Below are 17845 nucleotides of genomic sequence, written 5' to 3' on the forward strand. Positions count from 1 at the left end.
AAGCGCAGATTGAAACACTTAATTTTACTTTACCAGGGATCTTATTGGATCCCTCTCAGGGAATTATATGAAAAGGCTTCTATAGGCACTGCCATTTATAGATGCCGTTGCCTATCAGGTACAAGCTTGATACATATGGGAAATGCTGCTAAAGTTCCACAACCAGCAGTTTTCTGAGTTTTGACCACATTGTGCAGTTAGTACATCCTGCCGTCAGTAACTATGAGTCCAAACAAACTATGAGATTGCAGTATGCCCATGCAAGGTGGGTACACGTTTAGGGGGAGATTTATAAATCCTTCTAAAGCGGACCAGTGGAGGTGTTGACCAGATCAACCAATCAGATTCTAGCGATCATGTTATAGAATATACTAGATAAATGATAGTATGTGTGAGGGCTGTAAGGGGAGTACACACGGAGAGATGTATGCATAATTTCGAAACAATCTGACTAGATGCTTAGAAATTGAGCACGGATCTCTCCGTGTGTATGCCCCATGGCGATGCGCGACGATATCGCCGGTTCTAGATTGGCCTGCAATCCCCCCCTTTCCCCCGCTCAGCACCCATCGCGCTGTGCTGTGTGGGGGGAGAGATGTGTGCTGAGCGTTCTGTGATAGATCGCTCAGCACACATCTTCCCGAAGTAAGCCCTCTGGCAGCATTTGTCAGGGAATTTTTTTACTTAAAAAAAAAAAAAACATCCCAGATAACTAGGGGGTTAACAGGTGCCATGACCCTGTTAACACACAAATCTATGATTCATGGATATTGTGTGTTAATGCCTGTTAACTCATTACCTTAATAGCTGTAAACAAGGGGCTCTGGTGAAAAAGGAGCTGGAATGGAATAGCCCTAGGCATTAAAGCTGGACGCTACCACCCATATTTCTTATTTTTCTTATGTCCTAGAGGATACTGGGGTCCACATTAGTACCATGGGGGTATAGACGGGTCCACTAGGAGCCATGGGCACTTTAAGAAATTAATAGTGTGGGCTGGCTCCTCCCTCTATGCCCCTCGTACCAGACTCCGTTTAGAAAATGTGCCCTGAGGAGCCGGTCACGCTTTGGAGAGCTCTTGAAGAGTTTTCTACTTTTATTTTTATTGTTTGTTATTTTCAGTCAGGGCTGTTTAGGCAACACCCTGACTGCTGCGTGGGACTTAGGGGGGAGAATGGCCAACTTCTTATAGAGTTAATGGTCCCGTTTCTCTGCTGGCAGGACACTGAGCTCCTGAGGGAGCTATTCACAAGCCACACCATGGTGCAGCGTACCCTCCCGCAGCAAACCGCCACCCTCTAACAGAGCCTGAAGAGTGGTGAGTACAACACCGGCGCCCCGGTAAGCGGGTCGCCGGCGGGAATGGCGGCACTAGGGTAGGAGCGCAGCTCTACTTACAGGCTGCGCTCCAGGGAGGCTCAGACAGACGCACGCTGCTGCGGGTCCCGCCGTGAGGGGCGTGCTGGGCCACCCATCTTACCCACATTGGCCACACAGCTAACATAAGTTTGTACAGCTAGTTAGCACAATCTTACAAATCCTCAGGGCCAGTCGGGAAGCCGCACGCCATTTTAGGGCGCGGAGCTTCCCACTGAGCGGACCCAGCGGCTCTCCGGCGCCATTTCCCCACTGCAGCTCTGACAAGGCAGCAATACAAGGGACGCGCAGCTCCTCTGACAGGACCCCAAATCTCCACTGTGGTACCAGGGGCTCTTAGTGAGGGGGGAGCAGTGTAACTGTTATAAACACTATACTAGTGCTTGTTTATTGCAGCCCAGCTTAGTTTTACTACTGCTGATAGGGGCGCCGTGTGGCTGGCTCTGAACTCTGTGTCTCTCTGAGACTCTGCCTACATATACTGTGTTTTCACCTGTGTGTGTGTGTGTATATAGGTGTCCCTTTACAATGTCCAGGGACTGTGTTTCTTGTACAGCTGAATTCTATCTCATCCACTGGGGACTCACTACCCTGTACTCAGGATAGTGTTCACTCCCAGTCCAGTGGGGCTGAACCCCCACGGTTGGCTTCCATTAAAGGGATGATTTCAAATATTTCAACTGAACTGTCTAATAATGAAAAGGAAACACAATTCTTGAGGCAGTCTATGGATGACCTGATACATAGAGATTCAGCTCACATACCTGCACCCCAGACTCTCGCCATTTGCCCACAAAAACGTACACTGGCCCAAATCATGCAGGGTGATACTGATCCTGACACATCAGATCAGGAAGAGTGGGAAGTAGATGCGAGTGGGGGGGGGGGATACTATCCTGTCACAGGGAACTCAGGCCCTCATTAAAGCTGTCAGAACTGTCCTACATATCCCTGACAAGTCAGAAGAGGCTGAGGAGGAATCTTATTTTAATACAAAAAATAAATCTTCTGTTAGTTTCCCCGCTTCAAAGGAATTATATGCCCTCTTTGAAGAAGCGTGGGTTAACCCTGATAAAAAGTTTCAGATCCCTAAGAGATTGATTTCTTCCTTTCCCTTTCCTGCAGACGATAGGAAGAAATGGGAAATCCCGCCGATTGTGGGTGCATCGGTATCCAGGTTATCACGTAAGATAGTCTTACTGGTCCCTGGGGCAGCCTCCTTAAAGGACGCTGCTGACCGCAAGATTGAGACCACCCTCAAGTCTTTATACACGTCGGCTGGGGTGGCCCAGAGACCCCCTATTGCTTCTGAATGGATCACAAGGCCATTGCTAAATGGTCAGGTATTCTAATAGATGATTTAGATTCCTTACCAAGGGATGAAGTTTTTTTACTCCTGCAGCATATCCAGGATTCTGCTAACTTTATGGTTGAAGCCATCAAAGAAATTGGTCTACTCAACGCACGCACCACTGCCATGGCAGTGTCAGCACGCAGGGGCTTATGGCTACGCCATTGGACTGCGGACACGGATTCCAGAAAAGGCGTGGAAAGTCTTCCTTTCACGGGTGAGGCTCTGTTTGGAGATGAACTGGATAAGTGGATATCCAAGGCTATGGCAGGTAAGTCTACATACCTTCCCTCCGCACCGGCACCTGCTAGGAAAACCTATTCTGGTCCAACTACAGTCCTTTCGGACAGCAAAATTTAAAGGCAAATCCAAGGGTTCTTCTACAAACTTCAAAGGGAATAGAAGTAAACCCAGAAAACCCGCTGCTACAGGTTCTCAGGATCAGGCCTCCGGGTCTGCTTCCTCAAAGCCCTCAGCATGACGGTGGTGCACACTGCCTGGAAGACAGGCAGGTGGGAGCCCGATTACGTTATTTCCGTTATTTCATTTGGACAAGATCTTGCCAGGATCCCTGGGTAAAATATCTTATCACACAGGGATACAGACTGGAGTTTCGAGAACTCCCACCTCCCAGATTCATCAAATCAGGCTTGCCAGCTCCTCCAGAAGCAGGTTTGATCTTCCAGGCAGCAATTCAAAAAATGTTACAGACTCAGGTCATTGTTCCAGTTCCGATTCACCTACACAATAGAAGGTTATTATTCCAACATGTATGTAGTGCCGAAGCCGGACAGTTCGGTAAGGCCCATTTTACACCTCAAGTCACGGAACCCGTATTTGCGGGTGTTCAAGTTCAAGATGGAGTCTCTGAGAGCGGTGGTCGCAGGTCTGGGGGAAGGGAAATTCCTGGTGTCTTTGGACATCAAGGATGCGTAACCTCATGTTCCGATCTGGCCGCCTCATCAGGCTTATCTAAGGTTTGCATTACAAGACTGTCACTACCAGTTCCAGGCCCTGCCATTTGGCCTCTCCACAGCACCAAGGGTGTTCACCAAGGTAATGGCAGAGAGAATGTTTCTCCTCCGCATGCAGGGAGTAAACATAATACTGTACCCGAACGACCTGCTGATCAAGGTGCCGTCCAGAGAGAAGCTGTTGCACAGCATCGCCCTATCAACTCGATTGCTCCAGGATCACGGTTGGATTCTGAACCAGCGAAAATCTCACCTGGAACCAACACGGAGGCTTCCGTTTTTGGGAATGATTCTGGATATGGAGGCACAGAGGGTATTCCTTCCAATGGAAGAGGCATTGGTGATCCAGTCAATGGTGCGGGACGTCCTAAGACCGTCTCGGATATCAGTGCATCTTTGCATTCGCCTCCTAGGAAAGATGGTAGCCTCTTACGAGGCTCTACAGTATGGAAGGTTTCACGCAAGATCCTTCCAGCTGGATCTGTTGGACAAGTGGTCCGCATCGCATCTTCACATGCACCAGAGGATACGTCTGTCGCCAAAGGCCAAGATCTCCCTTTTGTGGTAGCTTCACCTGACCGAAGGTTCGGGATTCAAGATTGGATTCTGCTAACCACAGACGCAACCTCAGACATTGGGGAGCAGTCACCTAAGGGAAGCAGTTCCAAGGAAAGTGGTCATGTCAGGAAGCTGCCCCTCTTCTAGCGTCCCATCTGCAAGATCGAGCCATTCAGGTCCAGTCAGACGTGAGGGCGGTGTCTTACATAAACCGACAGGGCGGAACGAAGAGCAGAGCAGCCATGTCAGAGGTAACAAGAATCCTCTTCTGGGTGGAAAGGCACGCGGTGGCGTTGTCGGCGATCTTCATTCCTGGAGTGGACAACTGGGAAGCAGACTTTCTCAGCAGACATGACCTCCATCCAGGAGAGTGGGGACTTCACCCGCAGGTGTTCGAGTCCTTGACACATCAATGGAGGATTCCTCAAATCAACATGATGGCCTCTTGTCTCAACAAGAAGCTCAAGCAGTATTGTTCCAGGTCGAGAGACCCGCAAGCAGTGGCGGTGGATGCTCTGGTGACTCCGTGGGTCTACCAGATGGTGTACGTGTTTCCGCCTCTTCCGTTGATCCCAAAGGTTCTCAAAAGAATAAAAAGGGAAAAGGTGCAAACAATTCTCATTGCTCCGGACTGGCCAAGAAGGGCCTGGTAAACCGATCTACTGGAGTTGCTCCTGGAGGACCCGTGGCCTCTTCCTCTTCGCAAGGATCTTCTACAGCAAGGGCCGTTCGTCTATCAAGACTTACCATGGCTACGTTTGACGGCATGGAGGTTGAGCGGCAGATTCTAGCCCGGAAAGGGATTCCAGATAGGGTAATTCCTGCTTTGATCCAAGCCAGAAAGGGGGTAACGTCTAAGCATTACCACCGTATTTGGAAGAAGTACGTCTCTTGGTGTGAGACCAGGAAATTTCCTGCAGCAGAATTTACGCTAAGGCGTTTGCTTATTTTTCTGCAGGCTGGAGTGGATGTTGACCTATGTTTGGGCTCCTTAAAAGTCCAGATTTTGGCCTTGTCCATTTTCTTCCAGAAACAATTGGCGTCTCTTCCGGAGGTTTAGACCTTTTTGAAAGTTGTTCTACACATTCAACCGCCCTTGGTGCCTCCTACGGCACCTTGAGAGCTCAGAGTTGGGTTGCACTTCCTCCAGTCGGATTGTTTGAGCCCTTACAGGCAGTGGACGTTAAGTTTCTTACGTGGAAGACAGTTACACTATTGGCCCTGGCTTCGGACAGGCGAGTGTCGGAACTGGGGGCATTGTCTCACAAGAGCCTCTACTTGATTTTTCATGAGGATCGTGCTGAACTCAGAACTCGTCAGCAGTTTCTTCCGAAGGTGGTGTCTGCTTTTCATATCAACCAACCTATTGTGGTTCCAGTGCTTACTGACACCTCTGCTTCTTCAAAGTCCTTGGATGTTGTGAGGGCTTTGAAAATGTATGTGCAACGGACAGCTTGTCACAGAAAGTCTGACTAGCTGTTTGTGCTCCTGTGGTCCCAATAAGATTGGGTGTCCTGCTTCAAAGCTTCAAAACAGTCTAGTTCTCGCTGGATCAGGCTTACTATCCAGCAGGCCTATTCTACGGCAGGTTTACCAGTTCCAAATTTGGTACAGGCCCACTCTTCTAGGTCGGTTGGTTCTTCCTGGGCGACTGCCCGGGGTGTCTCGGCTTTACAGGTCTGCCAAGCAGCTACTTGGTCTGGTTCAAACATGTTTGCTAAGTTCTACAAGTTCGATACTTTGGCTGCTGAGGACCCTCAGTTTGATAAATCTGTTCTGCAGGAACCTCAGCACTTTTCCACCCGGTTTGGGAGCTTTGGTACTTCCCGATGGTACTAATGTGGGCCCCAGTATCCTCTAGGATGTAAGAGAAAATAGGATTTTAATTACCTACCGGTAAATCCTTTTCTCGTAGTCTGTAGAGGATACTGAGCGCCCGTCCGGTGCTTCGTTTTTCTGCACTGTTATTTGGTTAAGTATTGTTGCTGTTTCAGCCATTGCTGTTCCGCTTCAAGTTGGGTTAGCATGGCTTTCCTCTTGTTTGTGTGTTCTGGTTCGAATCTCACCACTATTCGGTTAAATCCTTCTCTCGAAGTATGTCCGTCTCCTCGGGCACAGTTTCTAGACTGAGTCTGGTAGGAGGGGCATAGAGGGAGGAGACAGCCCACACTATTAATTTCTTAAAGTGCCCATGGCTCCTAGTGGACCCGTCCATACCCCCATGGTACTAATGTGGACCCCAGTATCCTCTATGGACTACGAGAAAAGGATTTACCGGTAGGTAATTAAAATCCTTTTTTTCACCCACGTAATTTATCACGGGTAATTACTTTATTTCAAAACGTCATATAAACTACTTAATACAAGACTGCACTATTATTCTATTTAAATCTTAATATATTTTGTTACTTGCACTTTTGTTAAAAACTTTTATTTTAGAGTTCTAGTGATTATAAATACATTCATGTTTAACATAACATCTTAATTAAAAATGGAGATTTTACAGAATTTTAAAATTAACTTTTCTTTTTAATAATGAAGTAATACAGTACATTTAACAACCTTGTAGTGATAAAGATCTATGCAGACAAACATTTCCTCTATGCAAAATCAGCACAATATTCTAATGAAGATCAAAGGGGGCTTTGATATAACATCAAACAGAGCCTTTTCCTTAATATTAACCTTCCCGGCACTAGAGTACCCTGGCAAGAATACGTCATACTTTAGTTACTGGCCTTGGACAGCTTAACCATTTTGCTGCTGTGGTCATTTAGACAATGTGAATGGAAATAGACTGATGCTTCTAATTTTTTTCCAATTTGTGTTTGGAGACTAGCAGAAATAAACAATTTTGTAGTTTTGTCCTTTTTCTTCTTTATAATTAATTAATATATTAAATCACTTTGTCATATGGGACTTATGTTGTAGACCTACAATGATGGAAAAACAGTTATTGGTGCAATATCGCATGATAATAACTTATTACTCTCTAAAGGCCAGGAGTGCATTTAAGGGCGATTTTAACAGTTTTTTGAGCTTTCTCCTGTTAAATATAATTTCTTATCACCACATATCACTGCAATAAGGAATGTCTTTAGTATGGAATTTAGGAAATGTGTCTTGCCAGGACACGGGCTCCAATAAGAGCTCACCTCGAATAAGCGTAAGCATAATAATGCTTACGTTATCGTGCCACATATGTGCAAGTATGGGCAGGTGTTAAGCTTTATGGATCTTGATAAACTTGCCATTATTGCAGCACTCATAAACGGCTATGAGGACTGCTTTTGCAAATGATAGGAGTGGGACTGCAGCACATGTCCACTCTACTTAAATATTGCTGTAAACCTCAGAAAATTTCCATTTTTGGAGAACAGATCGTAAATGTAGTTTAATGAATAGACCCCTTAGGGCAGGGGTGGGGAACCTTCTCTCTGCCAGTGTCTATTTTTTAATTTATTTTTTTAAGATCATTTGTGGGCCTTTTTTTAAGTAAAACAACCCCCCTTCCCCCCCCCAAAGCTCGCACCCTTACACATAATGTCTACATTAGTGCTCCTTACACATAATGGCCACAGTATAGTGCCAGTTTCCCATGATGTCACCAGTATAGTGCAGTTACAAATAATGTCCCCGGTATAGTGCCAAGTACACACAATGTCCCCAGCAGGGCACTCACCACCACTGCAGGACAGGTCCCATCCAGACTTCTGCCAGCAGCCTTCGGTGAACAGGTCTGCAAGAAGCCGGGCACAGGAGTCAGGAGAACAGCAGGAGCTCAGAAGACACGCGGTGGGGACACTCATAGCATGCTGAGTGCCCTCATAACCCACGTCCTCCTCGGCTGCCAGGCCACACCCCCTCATAGTCCCACCTACAGTTACCAAGTAACCCACGTCCTCCATTTCGCCTGCCGCCGCCACCCCCCTCCTAGTCCTACCTGCAGTTGCCAGGTAACCCACGTCCGCCCCCATCCCGCATTACTTTGTTGGATGCCATCTCCCTCCTATCCTGCTGCTTCCCTTCTAATCAGGCAAGGCGAAGTGGCTATGCAGGCCTTACATGGCCCACTTGCCAGACATTCCCCACCCCTGTATTAGGGGATTACTAAATTTTTTTACCCCGCAGCTACCACTAAATGGTGCCCGATTGAATGACTCTATCGTTACTCTGTCTGGTGGGCCCGAATAGCCGCGGGGGGGGGGGGGGGGGGGCGGGGGGGGGGGGGGGGTGCTTGGGGAGTAGGGCAGTTCGGCTCACCGCTACTCCTGGGATGTATGGAAATGTCCCAATTGGGTGCCCAAATTAGACTTTTCACACTGTTTTAGTTGGGTTTAGCTGCTTCCCGCTGATAAACCCAGTGCTTTTTTGGCATGTCAGCAGTAATGGGCACCCGATTAGAGCAACAGTTGAATCGCCCCCATAGAGTGAATATTTGTACACTATGATAAAAAGGATACGCTTATAATATATAAACTGCACTTCTCAGACTATACGTACACTGTATACAGTCCAGTGCCAACCCTATAACCCACAAATTGCAGCCCTCAGAGAGATCCCATGTAAGCCATTGTTCTTCTTCATACAGATTTACCAGCTTGAATAGTCAGCTATAGCTTAGGACACAGTTTGATCTTCTTGGGCATTTCACGCTACTACTGTGATCTTATAATATAATTAGAGTGTCAACGATAATGTTTGGCTTCATAATGCCACCACCCAGTTAATTTCTTCATGCTTATGTTTCAGAACTATGAGCAATCATGCATCGCCTGCAGGATCATCTTCCGGTCTGATGAACATCACCCTCCAATATTGCCTCCCAAGGCAGATCTAACTATTGGGCTAAATGGGGAATGGGTGAGCCAGCGGTGTGAGGTGCGGCCAGAAGTCCTCTTCCTTACCAGACACTTTATCTTCCATGACAAAAACCACACCTGGGAGGGGTATTACTATCACTACTCTGATCCAATCTGCAAGCATCCTACATTCACCATCTACGCCAAGGGGCGCTATAGCAGAGGAGTGCATTCCACTAAGGTCATGGGAGGGACAGAATTTGTATTCAAAGGTGAGTAGAGCTTTGGTAGTAAGGACATATTGTACATTAAAGAGTTCCTGATGTTATAGAACAAGGGTTGGCATGTCCAACTGAGCATTGGTAAATCAGTCAATTTAACTAAAAAAACTAACTGTTGTAAATGAACAAATTGCTCCTTTGATTATAAATTTTACGTATGTAACATACATATTGGTTCTAGCTTATAACTCTTCTGAACCTTGGGCATGCTACTTAAAGCTGTTCCGTGTGCCACTTCTGAGCAGGACAGAGAGTAGGACAGTGGGGTGGCAGGACAAGGCAGAGCAGCAAGTAGAGAGGGGACAGGACTCAGCGTAGTACTGGACACAGGGGGAGGAGCAGTGGACAGAGGGTTGGGATACAGCAGGTGGTGGGATCATGGAGAGCAGCAGGAAGACTGAGGTGACCCAGCAAATGCCCGGTCCTTTTTACTAGTATTAAATAAAGGAATTATAGCCTAACTGATTTATTCAATTTTGTTACAGTAAATCACATGAAGGTCACTCCCATGGACTATGCTACAGTTTCTCTACTAAACATTTTCAATGGAAATGAGTGTGGAGCAGAGAGATCATGGAAGGTCGGTGTAGAGCAAGATGTCACTCACACCAACGGCTGTGTGGCTTTAGGTATAAGGCTTCCCCACACAGAGTATGAGCTGTTTAGAATGGAGCAGGATTCACAAGGACGGTACTTGCTTTATAACGGCCAAAGACCAAGCGATGGCTCCAGCCCAGATAGACCTGAAAAAAGAGCAACATCCTACCAGGTGATGCTTGTCCAATGTGCCCCCTCATCCCTAAGACTGGAGAGGACAATTGAAGGTGGTCAGAAAGCCAGATCGGGAACACCTGTACTTGCAGCATCCACGTTCATCTGTTTCCCCATGCCATACTTGTGTTTATTTATACTATATTACGTTTGGAGCAGCTGAACTAAGATGGGAAATAATCTTTGTATTTTGATAGCATGGGACCAAGGACTGTTCCTTTGAAGAACTTTTATCTGTTTACTTGACGCACTTGGATGCCTGAAAATTTATGCCCTAATTATCATTTCTTTTCATCTGTTCTCTATTCCGCATCTTCCTTTAAGTCAACAACCATCTGAAGCTTGATCTTTGAACTTCAGCAAACTTGACCCAGCCTTCTGTAACTGCACAACAGTAATTGCACTTTAAGGCAGCAGACAATTTTGTAATTAATGTATTTTTAAAAGGAAAAAGTAGTTTATGCTCCACTGAAGCCCCAATGTTACCTGTGCCATATTGCTGTTGTGACCTCAATGTGTTCCAGAGTATTTTGCAGTTTTCTAACAGTGTTGACAAATCAGGAATTATTTGTACAGTATTGTGCCACTAACCTAAAGATGATCCCTTTACACTTTCACTTCTTTACTGTCTGAGGGAGCAACACATGGACCCCTCTGATAGCAAATGAGTTGGAACATTTGCTGTATATATCTGTGTGTTGTACATAAATGTATATTAAAGATTTATTGATTTATATTAACATATTACACATTTTACACCAAAGAATAAAGACTTGACACATTCTGGATATGTGTAATTTTAATATTTGCAAAACAAAATGTCTTTTCCAGCATAATACAAAACACATTAAAGTACAGAACTATTGTACACACAGTCTTTCTTAAATAGTCACTTATCCTTTATTAATTCTGACAACAATATACCATCAGTGCAACAAAACAAATATTAAATGATATAACAACAGAGTATGCATGCATGTCATATAGATTATTACTACAGGGCATGTGCACTCTTCATTCACCAAAATCTTTGAGCAGGACTGTGCTGTACAGTATGTACAGTAATTTTATTATTACACATACACCCTTCTCCAAAAATGAAGCACCGAAGCTCTGTCCGTACAAAGAACTGAAATGTTGTGGCTTATACAACAGTCTACTTTTGTCTGACGTAGGCAGTTTCTAGGGCAGAATAGACACAGTATATACACACATACGCACGAACACCAAGAAATGCAGTGACACTCCAGTATAACGATCACACAGGAGTCTTCCTAAAGTTATACCGTTTCAGTATTTCTACTTTCTTCAGGAAACCCCAATGTACATTAAAATACTGATACGTTGGAATAACTTTGGGAAATCCTGTGATTTTTATACTCTAGTGCCAATGCATATCTGGGTCTATGTCGGCATTACCTGGACAGTGCTTATCAGAGGGCCGGACACCACGGTATATATTATATATATTTATGTGTGTGTATATTTATATAGGTTGCGCTCAATATCCTGGCTGTCGGGATCCCAGCAGCTGAAATACCGGTGCTAGATTCCCGACACCCGCCAGAACACAGACGGCGGAATCCAGAAAACATCAGAATCCCGACAACCAGGATACCGAAGGTAAGTATACACGGGACCTTAGGGTTAGGCTGCGGAGGTAGGGGGTGGGGCTTTAGCTGCCATCCAGGGGGTGGGGTGGAGGTTAGGGTTAGGCCGTGGGGGTAAGGAAGTTAGGGTATGCACGACCAGGGCAGGGTTATGTTTAGGCACTTACCAGGGAGATTAGGGTTAGGCACTCATGCGGGAGGTTAGGGGAGTGAGTTAGAAAATATAGCTCACCCCTGATGGGATCTTCATCATCGGGTTGCTGGCATCGGTATTCTGGCCGCTGGCATGCAGTTCGCCGGGATCTTCTACCCAACCCATTTATAGATGTGTATGTATGTATGTATGTATGTATGTATGTATTATATATATATCTCACACACACACACACACACACACACACACACACACGTTGAGTATCCCATATCCAAATATTCCGAAATACGGATTTTTTTGAGTGAGAGTGAGATAGTGAAACCTTTGTTTTCTGATGGCTCAATGTGCACAAACTTTGTTTAATACAAAAAATTATTACAAATATTGTATTAAATGACCTTCAGGCTGTGTGTATAAGGTGTATATGAAACATAAATGAATTGTGTTTATGTACACACACTTAGTTTAATGTACAAAATTATAAAAAATATTGTATTAAATGACCTTCAGGCTGTGTGTGTATAAGGTGTATATGAAACATAAATGCATTCTGTGCTTAAACTTAGGGCCCATCGCCATGATATCTCATTATGGTATGTAATTATTCCAAAATACGGAAAAATCCAATATCCAAAATACTTCTGGTCCCAAGCATTTTGGATAAGGGATACTCAACCTGTATTTATATACACGCACATACATACTTCTTCATACGTTTCTGTGGGCAGCATTCCATTTCTAATTATATTTTTATAGACTGCTAGATAGGCGAATCAGGAGCAAGGTCTCTGATGGGTTGTTGATCCAATATGACACATCATAGGTATATAACTAATTCCAGTTACCTGTACGGAACGGACATATAGCTATAGCCTGTGCAATAAGTGCTAGTGTCACATATGTAGACTGAGCTGCTACAACCTCATCTTTTTTCCAGCTTTTGACATAGGCAGAACTGATGTAGTACTGGTGTGACTTGCACTTTGCTGTCCCATTACCAGACAAGATGGGTTGTTAGTTGAAAATTGACTAAATGTTAACTTTCAGGATTAATGGGATCATTCCGACCTGATCGTAGCTGTGCTAAAATTAGCACAGCTACGATCACTGACACAGACATGCGGTGGGACGCCCAGCACAGGGCTAGTCCGCCCAGCATGTCAGGCTGCCCCTCCGCACAAGTACAAAATCATCGCACATCGGCGATGCTTTTGTACTTGAAGAGTAACTCCCAGCCAGCGCAGCTCCTGCAGCTGGCCGGGAGTTACTCGTCGCTGCCCTGGGTCGCAGTGGCTGCATGTGACGTCACGCAACCGCTGCGGCCGGCCCGCCCCCCGCACGGTCCGTCCACGCTTGTGTTGGCCGTGCCGCACCCCGAAAACGGCAGCCAAACATCGCCGTGCCGCACCCTCCCGCCCAGTGACCGCCTCTGCCTGTCAATCAGATAGAGGCGATCGCTAGGCAATGACGGCCTTTGGCCGTCTGGCATGTGCCAGCGCATGCGCAGTTCTGACCCGATCGCACCGCTGCGAACAACTGCAGCGTGCGATCGGGTCAGAATGACTCCCTAAGTTACCCTTTAATGAACACATGGCAATTTAGTTAAAATGCTTTGTAGTTAGTAGTCTGAAGAACAGCAAAACATACAAATTAAATAAGGGTCATTTAATCTTAAAAAAACAGACAGACCTGTAGTGCCTCTTGCTGTGTGTACAAGTAAACCTAAGCCCATATGTATTAATCGTTAACAAGAGATAAATCTGAGACGCATAAGGAGAGATAAATGACCAGCCAACCAGCTCCTTTTCAAACACAGCCTGTGACATGGAAGTTAGGAAGCTGATTGGCTGGTACTTTATCACTCTTTGGGTGGAATTCAAATGTTTGAAAAGTCGGTTGGGTGTCTGGTTTTTCCTATTAGATAGGAAAAAACAGACTCCCAACTGACTTTTCAAACATTTGAATCTCACCCTTTATGCGTCTCAGATTTATCTCGTTACCCCTTAATACATTTGGGCTCTAGTGTTGTTCTCTTATAATCACATTCTGAGTGACAGACACCATATAAAAACATCCCCATTTCTCTGACGTCCTAGTGGATGCTGGGGACTCCGTAAGGACCATGGGGAATAGCGGCTCCGCAGGAGACTGGGCACATCTAAAGAAAGCTTTAGGATCACCTGTTGTGCACTGGCTCCTCCCCCTATGACCCTCCTCCAAGCCTCAGTTAGATTTCTGTGCCCGACGAGAAGGGTGCACACTAGGGGCTCTCCTGAGCTCTTTGTGAAAGTTTTAGTTTAGGTTTATATTTTCAGTGAGACCTGCTGGCAACAGGCTCACTGCATCGAGGGACTAAGGGGAGAAGAAGCGAACTCACCTGCGTGCAGAGTGGATTGGGCTTCTTAGGCTACTGGACATTAGCTCCAGAGGGACGATCACAGGTTCAGCCTGGATGGGTCACCGGAGCCGCGCCGCCGTCCCCCTTACAGAGCCAGAAGAGCGAAGAGGTCCGGAAAAATCGGCGGCAGAAGACGATCCTGTCTTCAGATAAGGTAGCGCACGGCACCGCAGCTGTGCGCCATTGCTCTCAGCACACTTCACACTCCGGTCACTGAGGGTGCAGGGCGCTGGGGGGGGCAGCGCCCTGAGACGCAATAAATCGATAAAAAAACCTTATATGGCTAAAATAAATGCATCACATATAACTCCTGGGCTATATGGATGCATTTAACCCCTGCCAAAACATACAGAAAAAGGATGATAAGGACGCCGAGAAAGGGGCGGAGCCTATCTCCTCAGCACACTGGCGCCATTTTCCCTCACAGCTCAGTTGGAGGGAAGCTCCCTGGCTCTCCCCTGCAGTCACTACACTACAGAAAGGGGTTAAAAAAAGAGAGGGGGGCACAAATTAGGCGCAGTATATAACAATACAGCAGCTATAAAGGGAAAAACACTTATATAAGGTTATCCCTGTATATATATATATAGCGCTCTGGTGTGTGCTGGCAAACTCTCCCTCTGTCTCCCCAAAGGGCTAGTGGGGTCCTGTCCTCTATCAGAGCATTCCCTGTGTGTGTGCTGTGTGTCGGTACGTTGGTGTCGACATGTATGAGGAGAAAAATGATGAGGAGACGGAGTAGAGTGTCTGAAATAGTGTTGTCACCCCCTAGGGGGTCGACACCTGAGTGGATGTACTGTTGAAATTGCGTGACAGTGTCAGCTTTGTATAAAAGACAGTGGTTGACATGAGACAGCCGGCTACTCAGCTTGTGCATGTCCAGACGTCTCATACAGGGGCCCTAAAGCGCCCGTTACCTCAGATACAGACGCCGACAAGGGTACTGACTCCTGTGTCGACGGTGAAGAGACAACCGTGATTTCCAATAGGGCCACACATTGCATGATTGAGGCAATGGAAAAAGTTTACACTTTTCTGATAATATGAATACCACCAAAAAAAGGGGTATTATGTTGGTGAGGAAAAACTTCCTGTAGTTTTCCTGAATCTGAGAAATAAAATGAGGTGTGTGATGATGCGTGGGTTTCCCCCCGATAACAATTGATAATTTCTAAAAAGTTATTGGCAGTATACCTTTTCCCGCCAGAGGTTAGGGTGCGTTGGGAAACACCCCCTAGGGTGGATAAAGCGCTCACACGCTTGTAAAAACAAGGGCTCTACCCTCTCCTGAGATGGCCGCCCTTAAGGATCCTGCTGATAGAAAGCAGGAGCGTATCCTAAAATGTATTTACACACATACTGGTGTTATACTGCGACCAGCAATCGCCTCAGCCTGGATGTGCAGTGCTGGGTTGGCGTGGTCGGATTCCCTGACTGGAAATATGATATCCTAGATAAGGACAGTATATTATTGCCTATAGAGCAATTAAAAGATGCATTTCTATATATGCATGATGCACAGCGGAATATTTGCCGACTGGCATCAAGTATAAGTGCGTTGTCCAATTATTCCAGTAAAGTGGTCAGGTGATGCGGATTCCAAACGGCATTTGGAAGTATTGCCTTAAAAGAGGGGATGTACCCCAGGTCGCCTCTCAAAATAAGACGCCGTATTATCAGGCGCAGTCCTGGTTGGCAAGCGGACAAAAGGGTTCCTCTTTTCTGCTCGTGACAGAGGGAGAGGAAAATGGCTGCAGAGATCAGCCAGTTCCAAGGAACAGAAACCCTTTTCCGCCTCTGCCAAGCCCTCAGTATGACGCTAGGGCTTTACAAGTTCAGGCACGGTGGGGTCCCGTTCTCAATTAATTTCAGTGCGCAGTGGGCTCACTCGCAAGTAGACCCCTGGATCCTTCAGATAATATTTCAGGGGTACAAATTGGAATTCGAGACGTATTCCCCTCGCCGTTTCCAAAAGTCTGTTTTACCGACGTCTCCCGCTGACAGGGAGGCAGTTTTGGAAGCCATTCACAAGCTGTATTCCCAGCAGGTGATAATCAAGGTACCCCTCCTGCAACAGGGAACGGGGTATTATTCCACACTATTGTGGTACCGAAGCCAGACGGCTCGGTGAGACCGATTTTAAAATCTAAAATCTAAAATCTTTGAACACTTGCATACAGAGGTTCAAATTCAAAATTGAGTCACTCAGAGCAGTGATTGCAAACCTGGAAGAAGGGGACTACATGATGTCTCGGGACATCAAGGATGCTTACCTTCATGTCAAAATTTACCCTTCTCACCAAGGGTATTTCAGGTTATGGTACAGAACTGTATCAGTTCGGACGCTGCCGTAGGGATGGTCCACGGCACCCCGGGTCTTTACTGAAGTAATGACCGAAATGATGATATTCCTTCGAAGGAAGGGAATTTTAGTTATCCTTTACTTGGACGATTCCCTGATAAGGGTAAGATCCAGGGAACAGTTGGAGATCGGTGTAGCACTATATCAGGTAGTGTTGCGGCAGCACAATTGGATTTTCAATATTCCAAAATCGCAGCTGATTCCGACGACTTGTCTTCTGTTCCTAGGGATGATTCTGGACATAGTCCAGAAAGAAGGTGCTTCTCCCGGAGGAGAAAGCCAGGGAGTTATCCGAGCTAGTCAGGAACCTCCTAAAACCTAACCAAGTCTCAGTGCATCAATGCACAAGGGTTCTGGGTAAAAATGGTGGCTTCCTACGAAGCAATCCCATTCGGCAGATTCCACGCACAGTGGAACCTTCTGTACAACTGGTCCGGGTCGCATCTTCAGATGCTTCAGCGGATAACCCTGTCACCAGGGACAAGGGTATCCCTCCTGTGGTGGTTGCAGAGTGCTAATCTTCTAGAGGGCCGCAGATTCGGCATTCGGGACTGGGTCCTGGTGGCCACGGATGCCAGCCTGCGAGGCTGGGGAGCAGTCACACAGGGAAGGAATTTCCAGGGCTTATGGTCAAGCCTGGAGACATCTCTTCATATAAACATTCTGGAACTAAGGGCCATTTACAATGCCCTAAGTCAAGCGAAACCCCTGCTTCAGGGTCAGGCGGTATTGATCCAATCGGACAACATCACGTCAGTCGCCCACGTAAACAGACAGGGCGGCACGAGAAGCAGGAGGGCAATGGCAGAAGCTGCAAGGATTTTAGCTGGGCGGAAAATCATGTGATAGCACTGTCAGCAGTGTTCATTCCGGGAGTGGACAACTGGGAAGCAGACTTCCTCAGCAGACACGACCTTCACCCGGGAGAGTGGGGACTTCACCCAGAAGTCTTCCACCTGATTGTAAACCGTTGGGAAAAACAAAAGGTGGACATAATGGCGTCCCGTCTAAACAAAAAACTAGACAGATATTGCGCCAGGTCAAGGGACCCTCAGGCAATAACGGTGGACGCTCTGGTAACACCGTGGGTGTACCAGTCAGTGTATGTGTTCCCTCCTCTGCCCCTCATACCAAAAGTACTGAGAATCATAAGAAGGAGAGGAGTAAGAACTATACTCGTGGTTCCGGATTGGCCAAGAAGGACTTG

The 17845-nt window shown here is 46.4% G+C and overlaps 1 protein-coding gene across 1 annotated transcript in view; it reads left to right on the plus strand.

Moving 5' to 3' along the window:
- The window catches only part of APCDD1 (APC down-regulated 1), a 93997-nt gene extending 83097 nt beyond the window's left edge, over positions 1–10900 (plus strand). The window contains 3 exon segments of the mRNA XM_063923458.1: positions 9013–9334; positions 9829–10185; positions 10188–10900. Coding sequence (XP_063779528.1) covers positions 9013–9334; positions 9829–10185; positions 10188–10282 — 774 coding nt within the window. The 3' untranslated portion in view covers positions 10283–10900.
- Positions 10901–17845: the final 6945 nt, after the last annotated feature.

Source organism: Pseudophryne corroboree, chromosome 5, assembly GCF_028390025.1.
Source record: "Pseudophryne corroboree isolate aPseCor3 chromosome 5, aPseCor3.hap2, whole genome shotgun sequence".
NCBI classification, from domain to species: domain Eukaryota; kingdom Metazoa; phylum Chordata; class Amphibia; order Anura; family Myobatrachidae; genus Pseudophryne; species Pseudophryne corroboree.